Source organism: Myotis brandtii, unplaced genomic scaffold (genome assembly GCF_000412655.1).
Source record: "Myotis brandtii unplaced genomic scaffold, ASM41265v1 scaffold782, whole genome shotgun sequence".
NCBI lineage: Eukaryota > Metazoa > Chordata > Mammalia > Chiroptera > Vespertilionidae > Myotis > Myotis brandtii.
This window is the reverse complement of record NW_005371138.1, coordinates 1,486,353-1,497,524: the sequence shown is the minus strand read 5'-3', so window position 1 is coordinate 1,497,524 and position 11,172 is coordinate 1,486,353. Positions and strand designations below refer to the sequence as shown.

Below are 11,172 nucleotides of genomic sequence, written 5' to 3'. Positions count from 1 at the left end.
ATGGGGAGCTGTCATAGACTTACCAGTAAGTGCAGGGTTGCCAGCCTGCTCCCGCTATGGTGCATTCCAGGCGAGTAGAGACCTGAGTTCCGGATTTGGGGACGCAGTATAGGCAGCACTTTGAAAAATGGAAAATGCAACTCAAAGGGAAGAACGGATTTGGAGCCAAGGTGTCACCTTGTTCATGGCTCTGCCAGGGGGAATGTTGGCACCTCTGGGCTGAAGTGGCTGTGCTCTTCAGGCCTGGGGTGGGGGCCTGTTCCGGCCATTTGGGCCACCACTGGGGTGGGGCCACCAGGCCTCCTCCCTCCAGCTCCCTCTCACTGGGCACTTTCCCTGAGCAGGAAGACGAGGCGCCTCCCAGGCCCCCACTCCCTGAGCTCTACAGCCCGGAGGACCAGCCCCCGGCCGTGCCGCCTCTGCCCAGGGAGGCCACCGTCATCCGGCACACTTCCGTGCGGGGCCTCAAGCGGCAGTCGGACGAGAGGAAGCGAGATCGGGAGCAGGGGCAGTGTGTGAACGGGGACTCGAGGGTGAGCAGAGAGGACCCTGGGGCTGCCCTCTGTGGGTGGGGAGAGGGAGGGTGGTGGTATGCTGGGCAGGTATGACAGCCTCGGACTCTGCTTGCAGGTGGAGCTCCGGTCCTACGTTAGTGAGCCCGAGCTGACGACTTTCGGTGGGGACGTGGCCCAGCCTCCCCTGGGGCCCGTGGGCTCTGAGAGCAGGTACCAGACGCTGCCCAGCAGAGGTAAGTCACCACTCTCCACGGAGGCTTCTGGGAACCCCAACTCTGCCGATCACTGCTCCCCAACCCTCACCTGGTGCCTCGCACCCTTCTGCCTGCAGCGTTGGACCTCGGGCCCCAGCTGCCACGGGTTCTGGGCTTCGGGGAGGGCCTGTCATTCCTTTCTCGGGCCCACATCCTGGTTCTCTTTCTCTTTATTACCTCTGTTCCTGGGCATAATGCTAATAGCAATTGCTATAAAGCTCGGCACTGTGTCGAGTTAAGCCCTTTATAATCATTTAGTTAATATTCATAATCTATGAGGAAAGTACTATTATTATCTCCATTTTAGAGATAAGAGAACTAGGGCTCAGAGAAATTAACTTGCTAATTAGCTAAAGTGTTGGAGCCGGATTCCAGCCCAGCGTTCTGGCTGCAGAGCGGCGGCAGCGTAGGCTGGGAGAGCGGTAACCAGGGGCCTTTAGAGGGTTATGTCCTCTTTGTCACTCTAGCACTCAGTGAATCCTTTCTTTACACAAACACACTGTCTCTTCAATCGGGTCTTCTTCTCACTGTTCCCATGGGGATGGGAACAGACTTAGGCCCTTAGGCTCACTCGTAGCTCATTTTCCCCAAAGCCAGACCCTCTTCCTCAGAAATCTCCATACAGGGAGGCCTCCTGGAGCCCCTGAGCAGGCAGACCATGCTCCCGCCTCTGACCCTCCTGTCTGCTTCCGGAGGCGGAAGGTCAGGTGCTTTTCCCCCCTTGGCCAGGTGGACGGACACATAGCTGGGCTCCGGCACGTGTGGGGTTCTGTGACTCCCGCCTCACCACACTGTCTAGGCTGCTGTGGCCTGAGCTGGTCCCTGCTGAGTTGGGGCCATGGCTGCCCTTGATACTGTGCCCGGAGGCCTTGCAGCCTTCCTTCATTACGGCCTGGAGGTGTTTCTCAGTGACCGTATTGGTGACATTGTGGGCAGGACAGTTCTTTGTTGCTTGGGATTCTCTGGACATGGTAGGACATTCATCATTGTCTTTCCCACGTGCTGTGTGCTGGTGGTGTTCTCGTCAGGGTGTGAGGACCACCCCTGATAAGAATCATTGCTCATGGAGAAAGCACAGGCTGTGGCAGCAGCCGGCCAGGGTGAGATGACTCCTCAGAGCCGTAGGACCCAGACACAGGAAGCACATGTCAGTGAGGCCCCTGCCATGTACCTTGGACAAATCTCTTAACCTCTGTGAGCCTTAGATGGGGCAGCTCTACCATGGTCAAGTGATGCTTACTGTGTAGGGCCAGTGGGACCATCTACATAGCAGTGCCCGACATAGTACGTGCTCAGTAAATGTTTGGTGCCTTCTTCTATCCCTTCATCCATTTACTCATTCAGTCAGCCAACCAGGCATTGTTGGGTTTGCAGTTTAATTAGACACGTGTGTGGACACTGTCTGTGGTCAGTAACCAGTGCATATTCTGAGGGGTATTGGGAATAGTTGGTTCTGCCTCAGCATTTCAGGGGCCTGCACACAGGCAGGGTATCTGAACTGGGTCATGCAGGATGCTGAGAGTTCAGCAGCAGGAAGGGGTGAAGGGTATTCCGACCCCTCCATCCTTTCCATCCTCTGCATGTGAGGGAAGACTAGGGTCATCCACAGATCTCTAGGGACACTGTCCCCCATTGGGAACAGAGGGCACCCCTGGACTGGCCCCTCATCCTCTGCCTGGGGCCTTGCTCTTCCAGGCCCTGGGAAGGAAGGACAGCGGGTTGTTGGCTGAGGCCCCGTGGTCCCGTCACGGCCGTGGGAGGTGATTGGGGAGGGGCTGGTGGCCTGGCCACCCCACCACCAATACACTCGCCTTTCTCTTTCCTCCCTAGGGCTCTCCGGGTCCACATCAAGGCTCCAGCAGTCGTCCACCATTGCGCCCTACGTCACCCTCCGGAGGGGTCTGAATGCCGAAAGCAGCAAGATGACCTTCCCTGTGAGTGGCCTTGAGAAGTTTCTGAGGAGCTCGCTGCTCCCTCACGCACAGAGGGACGGGCTCCACGGTGGATGGTGACTGCGATCCTGTGAGGCCTGGGATGGTCTCTGAGGTCGTCTCGGCTCCTCCTGAGCTCAGGGCCCCTGTCACCGTGTGCTCTGTGATGTCTCCCCCACAGTCCACGCTGCCCTTTCTGTTTCCTGAGGACACCCCTCCTTTCTCCCCAGCCTGTCAGGCTCAAAGGAGGGAGCCCAGGAAGTCTGCACCCTGGGTTCTGACCCCACCACGTGCCGCCTGTATGCCTGACTGGACAGGCCTGGGCCTCAGTGTCTGCATCTGCAGAATGGGCTGCTGCCCAGCAAGCCCGAGGGGCCAGGGGCGTCGTGTCGATGAGTAGGCTTCGAGACAGTGGTTCTCCACGGCCGAGAGGAGCCCAACTAGATAGAGTGTGTTTGTGTGTGAGAGAGAGAGACAGACGGACACAGAACGGGCATGAAGCCGCCGTGTGGCTGCCCTGTGTGTTCCCAGCCCAGCTGCCCTGTCTCTCGCCTCTTCCTCCTCAGAGACCCAAGAGTGCCTTGGAGCGTCTGTACTCAGGGGACCACCAGCGGGGCAAGATGAGTGCGGAGGAGCAGCTGGAGCGCATGAAGCGGCACCAGAAGGCCCTGGTCCGGGAGCGCAAGAGGACGCTGAGCCAAGGAGAGAGGACGAGCCTGCCCTCGTCTCGCTACCTCAGCCACCCACTCCCTGGAGATATTGGCTCAGTATGTTAGGAGGGTCCAGGCAGGTGGGGCTGGCGGGACAGGGAGCAGAGCTTCCCCGAGTCCCCCAAACACTAGGACGTCACACCCCTGGGAGAGTGGGCCGTTGACCTAGAGGATTCCGAGAGCACCCCCCGGGGCTGTTCTGTTTGCACGCTGGGACACGTGTGTGACCGGGTCAGAGGGTGATGGGGAAGCAGAGCTGGAGTGAGGATGTCACTGCTGGCGTCACGGAGCCTGAGGAAATGTCCAGTCAGTTCTCTGAGTGGAGCTTGACAGAGGCCTTTGTAGACGTTTGGAGTCTCAGCTGAATCAAGGACTTGGGAATAGGTACTTGGTTTGAGGATTTAAGGAGTGGAGGAGGAAGATGGTGAGACGATTTGGTGAGGAGGAGCACAAGCCCTCCAGCCTCCCAAACTCCCACGCGGTTGCCCTATGGGGCAGCTGAGCGCAGGGTCACACCCCACACCCCAGGGCTGTGGTCTCCTGCTGCTTATGGTGCTCACAGGCCCACGGTGCCCTGAGAGAGCCGGGGAATGTGTGCTGCCCCTGGTGGTGCTTCCAGGTACTGCATCCCGCCCACAGCCGCCTTAGGTCCGATTTGGATACATCCCATTTGACTTTTTCCTGTTTGAAATCAAGTGTTTCCCTGGACCGCTAGCCTGACTGTCCTTTCCCTAATTCATTGCACAAGCTCTTCTGCTTTTCGTGTTACCGCTTGCGCATTGCCTCTCTAACCCTGCCTGATTGTGTTTACAGAAGCTTCTAATTTGCAGTGAACATTCTCTAACTGGCCTGTGCTCTTTGCTACCAGGCTTATCATAGCAGCTCTTGTCTCCATAGCCTAGTGAGCACTCCCATGTGTGACTCACCTTTCCGCTGCCCCCTTCATGCAGGGCCTACTGACTCACAATTAATTCCCTCGTCCCAGAAGCTGCCCTGCGAGACGGAGCCACCCTGCCACCCGAGGGCCGTGGTCACTGGCAGAAGTCTGGGCATTATGAACTTACCAAAGTCCATGTCTGACATCTAGTCAGTAGACATGGACCTCAGAGATTGTACATTTGAATAAATTCTATCAAGTCTAAGTTGGTTTGCTTTTAATTCCTCCAGTCCCATGGCACAATTCTAATGGAAAACTTTTTTGTGTTTTTAGTACTTAATAACTTGAACAGATAGGGAGCTATAGTATGTTCTGTATTTAGAGGGTCCCTGGGAAGCTGTTAGCTCAGACACCAAAGGGGGAAGTCCCAGGACACTCATCTCCTGAAGAGCTGCAAAGCCAGTAACTTTTAAACTTTATAAGCAAATGTCATGTTGGGGGAACACTGACCTTTTACAAACTAATGTCTCAAGTGTAGAAAGGTTATCTAAAAATCGTAACTTGAATACCTTGTAATTTCTCTCTTAAAAAAGAAAGGACTTGTGTAAGTCTCTGTATCGACGCCAATAAACGTGTTGCTAATAATAATGGATTGGCGTGGTTCTTCCCCAGGACACACCGCAGAGCCTAGAGGCCTTTCTCTGTTTGTGGAAACAATCAGGCTGGGTTTAAACGAGGACTTCTCTCTCTATCTGGGCCACACGTGAGCCTGTAAAGAAATGTGCTTTTATTTCTTTTGTGAATCATTAAATTCATTTTTTCATCCCTGAAATGTCAACTGCCTAATCCTTTTCATACTGTGATTGGAAACCTAAGAGCGATTAGATTGGCTTGGCATCAGTATTGAGAGCTTGTGCATGAATGGGTGAAATGTGCTGATACTGGCTATGGGTTTGGGGCTATGGGGGCACTTGAAGCATCATCAAAGGCAATCATGACCACTGGGGGCTCTGTGAGGTGGGTGGTGTGGGAGGGAGGAGATGACCTGGGATGGAGAAGCATCTGTTCAGTTTCTGCTCAAGAGAAGAGAGGCTTTGAGCCTGTTCCATCCCCTCAAAACCTGCTCAGCGTCAAAGGCGGGCCACACAGGGCTGCCTCCAAGTCACACAGTTGTGCTTGGATCTTTAAATGGCCAGTTAGATTTTCCCTCCGAGGAGACACTTGTTAAAAGGTCGATACCACGGAACAGCCTTGAACATGTTGCATTTGATTTAGCATTTCAGTTTTACATGTCTTTGTTTCTTTTCTAACTTAAAGGAAACTTTTGCCCCACATAGATGCCTTGACACACAGCAGTTTATCTGCTTCACTGACCCCAAGCTGCTCCCGCTTGGGCCTCCCCAGCCCCTCTGTGGGTGCTGTAGGCCCAGCCCTAAAGGTATCCTGTTGAGAATCCCCCTTACAGAGGCTCTTGGCTATTCCTCTTGCTCACCAGGGCCCCAAAGGGCTTGTTTCTTCCATTATTGCTGAGCTGGGACCTATGGCTCCTGCACCAGAATGCTCCCCCGACTCTGGGGCAGCAGGAGAGGCAAATCCCTTCTCCAGAATTCTCCCAGTTGTGTAGGTGTCACCCTCTTGAACCTGGGAGCCTCCTATATCCCTGGGGACCATGTGAGTCTAAAGTCATGGGTCTTGGACCTGTGCCCTGGGGATCATGTTTGAACCCTCGGGGGCCTAGAGCAGAAAGAAATCGGCAGTCTGGAGTCAGGCCATCTAAAAGGGACAGAGGCCCCATTCTCCATTCCTCGGAGCGGTACAGCATACAGCAGGGATGCCCGTGTCATAACACGGCTGCCTCGCTTTAGAGATGAGGTTGAGTTCCAGGGTCACATAGCTCCACCCGATTGGATCACAGGTGCATCTTCCCAAGGACCCCAGGGCCTGCAAGACCATTCAGAAGGGGACCGGCTGGCTGCTGCAGCCATCAGGGAGCGACTACACTTAACCCTCTTGTTCTGTTGCCAGTGGAAGCGCGAGCAGGACTTTGACCTGCAGTTGCTGGACCGCGCCGTGCAAGGGGAGAGGAAGGACGAGGAGGAGGATGGCTGGTTGAAAGTGCAGGCCGTGCCTGTCACTGAGTTGGACCTGGAGCCGCAAGACTATGACTTGGACATCAGCAGAGAGGTGAGGGCAGGGGCTTCCTTCATGCTGCCCCAGGAGGCACGGCCCTCAGGCTCCCAGCCTGACCTGCCCTCCTCGGGGCACTGGGGGGTGTTGTCCTCAAGTGGGGATAAGGCTCAGCTGCAGTGTGGCCCAGGAGACAGGATAGGTAGCAGCTTGAGGCAATAAAAGGAGCCCAGTGTTTTGATGCAGATTCAAATCTCTGTAATTTGGGGCAAGTCATGTACCTGCTCTGTGCCTCGGTTTCCTCAGTGGTGAAGTGGGTTGTGATGAGGATTAACTGATTCCATGGGCTGCCTGGAGGATCAGCAATGATCAGAAGGCCATGAGCACCAGGCCTGGCACAGCGCAGGCATGGAGTGAGGTAGTTATTGTTAGATGTTCCTTGCAAAGCCCAGCCTTGGCCTTGCCACTGGCCTCTCGGGCCGACTTGGGCAATCAGACTTGAGAAAAATGGGCGGGTTGGAAAAACACAGGTGACGTTTCCAGCCAAGGCCGGAGTTAGACCTGCATAGTTCTGGTTTGAATTCCTTTGGCGCCCTCTGGTGTCCCCAATGCATCATGACTGGCAGGCCTGGGAAACCAAGTCACCCCCGGGTGGGGATTAATTACATACAGATTCAACACGTCTCTACCTAGAAGAGAAAGGGAATCAGAGGGTGACAGATGCAGTCCTCAAGACATAGGGTGGTCTCCTGTGACCTCCATTGTGTCATTTGTAAGCTCCTTAGGGCAGATTCTAATGGCTGGTTGGTTCACTTTTGCCCCCGAACACCGGGCCAGCACATAACGGGTGCTCTGTAACTATTTGCTGAATGAGGACTCCGTTGAATGAAACACAGTGGCCCACAGATATCCCAAAAACATTTGTACGAGGACTAGCCAGGCCTGAATCTGCATGAGGAAACGTGCTCACCGCACGAAGGGTAGACTTAGCAGTGTGGGGGGCAAATTGACACCCCGAGGATGAGTTCTGGGGTCAGCTGGAGCGCCAGGAGTTAATGAGTCCCCCGCCCTCAGACCTTTTGCCTCTGAAGCAGCCAAAGGTCAGTGCTTTCTCAGGTTCACAAAAGAAGCTTCTGCACGCTGCCCGGGCAGTGAAAATGTATTCTGTGGTGTCCTCGTTGCCTGCCAGCCAGGGGAAAAAGTCCTTCCTTATCTCTAACCTAAATCCCTCCGCTACAATGTAATCTACTTCCTTCCTCTGGATCTGCCCTCATTGGAAGCCATGGAGAAGAGCTTATTTCTTGCCACCTTTCACCAGAAGGAAAGGGCAGCCTGGGTTTAAATTCAAGTCCAGATTTGCCCTGGGATTGGATTTAGCTTGTTTTTAGAAACTTCAACCAGCCCCACTTTTTTTTTAAATCTAAGAAGACATGTTTTTATTTATTGTTAACAACATGTATTTTACAATAGGACAAGGATATAAAGACTAAAACAGCAGGGCTCCCCCGTGCAGCCCGAGCCACACCGGAAGCCTCTGAGAACCATTTAGTGCTCTGACAGCAGTCGTGCTGTTGTCGTTCAAGGAGGGAAAATCCCCCGGGGCCTGCAAAACTGGCCTTGAGCAGTCTCAGCCCCAGCGACACTGTCGAGACTATTGAAGCTGAGGCTGCTCCTGGGTTCGCGTGAAAGGCTGGTGGGCAGGGGTTGGGACGTTTTCCTCTAGCAGGAAACAGACAAGCACGGCTGCCTCCTGTCTAGCTCAGAGGAGCTTTCGTAGGGACAGAAAGCACTGTTGCCACCCAGCCATCCCTCCACCTGCACACCTGCTCACCCACCCATCCACCTCCCCACCCATCCACCCACCCATCCACCTCCCCACCCATCCACCAGCCATCCAAGGAGTATTTGCTCAGGGGCTACTAAGTGCCAGGTCCTTGCTCAGACAGCAGCAGGTTGTAGCGGGCAGGGTCGGAAGGCTTCTCGAGGTGCGGGTGGAATGATGAGGCAGGGTCAGTGGAGCAAAGGAAGAGCATCCCAGGCGAGGATGGTCATTTCTGTCCTGAGGGCTTCTAGTCCAGTTGTTTTGCCTCCCTCTCTCCTCCCCTGTAGGAGGTTGTTGGGTGGAGTGGAAAGAACATGGTTTCTGGAGTCAAACCCGGCTTCCAATCCTGACTCCTCAGTAGGCTGCCATTGGGATCTTAGCAAGCCAACCTCTGAGGGCCACGCATGCTTCCTCGTGGTGAGGGACAGGGTGTGGGCGTGGGTCCTGAATGCAAATATCTGAGCGCCACCCCTTCCCCCCCGCATGGCCTCCTGGTCCTCTCCTCAGCTGTCCAAACCAGAGAAGGTCTCCATCCCTGAGCGTTACGTGGATCTGGACCCTGAGGAGCCGCCCAGCCTGGAGGAGCTGCAGGCGCGGTATCGAAAAGCCGAGAAGATCCGCAGCATCCTCACCCGGTCCAGGTCAGCCCTCCCGCTGCCCGTGTCCTGACGGCCTGCCAGGCCCCATCCCATGGGTGTCTCAGTGGAGTGGGCCTGGGCCAGGCTGGCTAGGGTGTGTGTTTCGCCAGCTTCCTCCCCATTGGAAAGGACTGGCTGGCGCTCAGTGCGTCACCAGCACCTCATCGAGGAAGCTGGCCTAGGCCACCTGGCAAGTCCTCAGACAGAAGGCCTCTCCTGTGTCCCGTGACCCTGGCACGTGTGGGGAGCAGAGCCAACCATGGCTGTGACGTGGACACAGTTGGGGCTCTAGCATTAGGGCCCGTGTACCCTCAGACAGACCCATAGACCAGAGCCAGGCGCCCCAGCCTTGTTCTGAGGCACCAGACTTTCCCACTTCCCGGGACGCTAGGGCCCTAAGAAGTGGCTTCCCTGTTCCCTCAGCCTCCATAAACCTCACGTGTTCAGGCCTCCCTTTCAGAGCTCAGTTAGCCTTTGCACATCTGGATTTAGCAGGAGCCTGGAGCTGGCGCTCTGATCTTGAGTTCTGTGATTCCCCAAAGGAAGAGCAAAGCTGTGATTTTGGGGGTATTTGCGGAGAAGGATGCACACCTTTGTCTAGTCTAGAGAGAAAGTGCACTGTTTTTTGTTTGTTTGTTTTTAAATATATTTTTATTGATTTCTGAGAGGAAGGGAGAGGGAGAGAGAGATAGAAACATCAATGATGAGAGAGAATCATTGATTGGCTGCCTCCTGCATGCCCCCGACTGGGGATCGAGCCCACAACCTGGGCATGTGCCCTGGCTAGGAATCAAACCAAGACCTCCTGGTTCATAGGTTGAAGCTCAACCACTGAGCCACGCCGGCTGGGCGAAAGTGCACTGTTTTTATCAATGCCCCCTACAAGGATGAGAGCCCCAGGCCAGGAGACCCCCTTCCCCCAGAGGCAGATGGTGGGGTGGCGAGGGCCCACCACCTGCTCTCTGGCCGTCCTACAGCATGTGCAACCTGCAGCCGGCCTCAGGCCAGGACCGGAGGAACAGCGTGGCCGACCTGGACTCACAGATACAGGAGCAGGAGCGCATCATCAACATCTCCTACGCCCTGGCCTCCGAGGCCTCCCAGCGCAGCAAGCAGGTGGCAGGTGAGGCCATGGAAACTGGGTCCTGCTCGCTGCCCCCTGGAACTCGGGGCCAGTCGGGGAGTCTCCGTGGAAAACCCGGTGTCGGGCATGGTGGTTGGGGGCCAGTGGTGTGTTCTCCTGTCCCACAAGCACCGCAGGGCGGGGAAGATGACATGGGGCAGGCTGAGCATTGGGGGGATTGGAGCTCAAGAGTGTCAGGAAGGAGGCCCCAGCGAGGGGGTCCATTGCTCCTTCTTAAATGTGGGAGTGGCTCTGCTGTTCAGCTTTCCCGGAGACTGTGGGTTAAGAACAAGTGTTTCGGGGCCCTGAGCTTGGGGAACAAGGCTGAGGTTTCTGGCCTCATGACGAAGGGGACAGAAAAGCTGTAGGTGCTTGGACTTCTGCTGGGACTGAGGCAGAATGGGCCCTCTAGTCATCCCCAGGACCCCTGCTTTGGTCCCCAAATCAAAGCCACCATTCATCTTAGTGACCTGTGCCAGATAGAAGGACTTGGGAAGTGGGACTTTGGGGGCCAATGAGGGGAAATGGCACCATGGGATGGGAGGGTGGGTGCACACCCGTGCCTGCAAATGTGTGCGCGTGTAAAGGCTTTCTCTCTCAGCCAGGAAAGGGATTCCTGGCTCCTGGTCCAGCCACCTCCCCCCTCGCTGTGCCCTCCCAGTTCACCCAGTACTTTCTCCCCACATGTGGAGGACGGTGCCCTTGGCAGCTGTGCTCTAGGCCTTCTGGAGAGAGGTGGTCACAGAGCCGAAGTGGTGGCACAGTCCCCACCAGTCCTCCAACCCTGGCTAAAGGGTCTGGAAGTGACCTAGGGAGGGGCCTGCAGGGCCCTGAGCTGACTGGCTCTGGGGGGTCTGGTCTGGGGAGCAGAGCCCTCATGGTGCCTTGAGAAGCCATGGGAGTGACTGAGGGCAAGCAGAGGGACCAAGATCTCATGGAAGCCGTTCTCTGTCCCCACGGAATCCCTGCTGCCCTGACTCCAATCGGGGACATACTGAGTGGCTGAGAGGTGGTTGGTGTGGCTTTTTGGGAGGGGAGACAGTAGGTGGTTCACCCAGACCCTCCTCCTAGTGATCCTGGGGGCTCCCTGTGACCCACCTCAGCCATTTTGACCTCCTCCCGTGTCAAGGGTCCCGGTCCGGGATATTCCCCTCCAGCCTGTGCTTGCTCTGTGG

General features: G+C 55.8%; 1 protein-coding gene across 7 annotated transcripts in view; it reads left to right on the top strand.

Annotated features, from left to right (window-relative positions):
- Positions 1-11,172, top strand: part of PLEKHA7 (pleckstrin homology domain containing, family A member 7) — a 94,767-nt gene that overhangs the window by 79,685 nt on the left and 3,910 nt on the right. For all 7 annotated transcript variants that reach the window (XM_014530942.1, XM_014530937.1, XM_014530935.1 and 4 more), the window contains 7 exons: positions 345-533; positions 631-748; positions 2,600-2,703; positions 3,267-3,467; positions 6,313-6,471; positions 8,744-8,877; positions 9,852-9,997. In XM_014530942.1, coding sequence (XP_014386428.1) covers positions 345-533; positions 631-748; positions 2,600-2,703; positions 3,267-3,467; positions 6,313-6,471; positions 8,744-8,877; positions 9,852-9,997 — 1,051 coding nt within the window. The remainder of the gene's footprint in view (positions 1-344; positions 534-630; positions 749-2,599; positions 2,704-3,266; positions 3,468-6,312; positions 6,472-8,743; positions 8,878-9,851; positions 9,998-11,172) is intronic.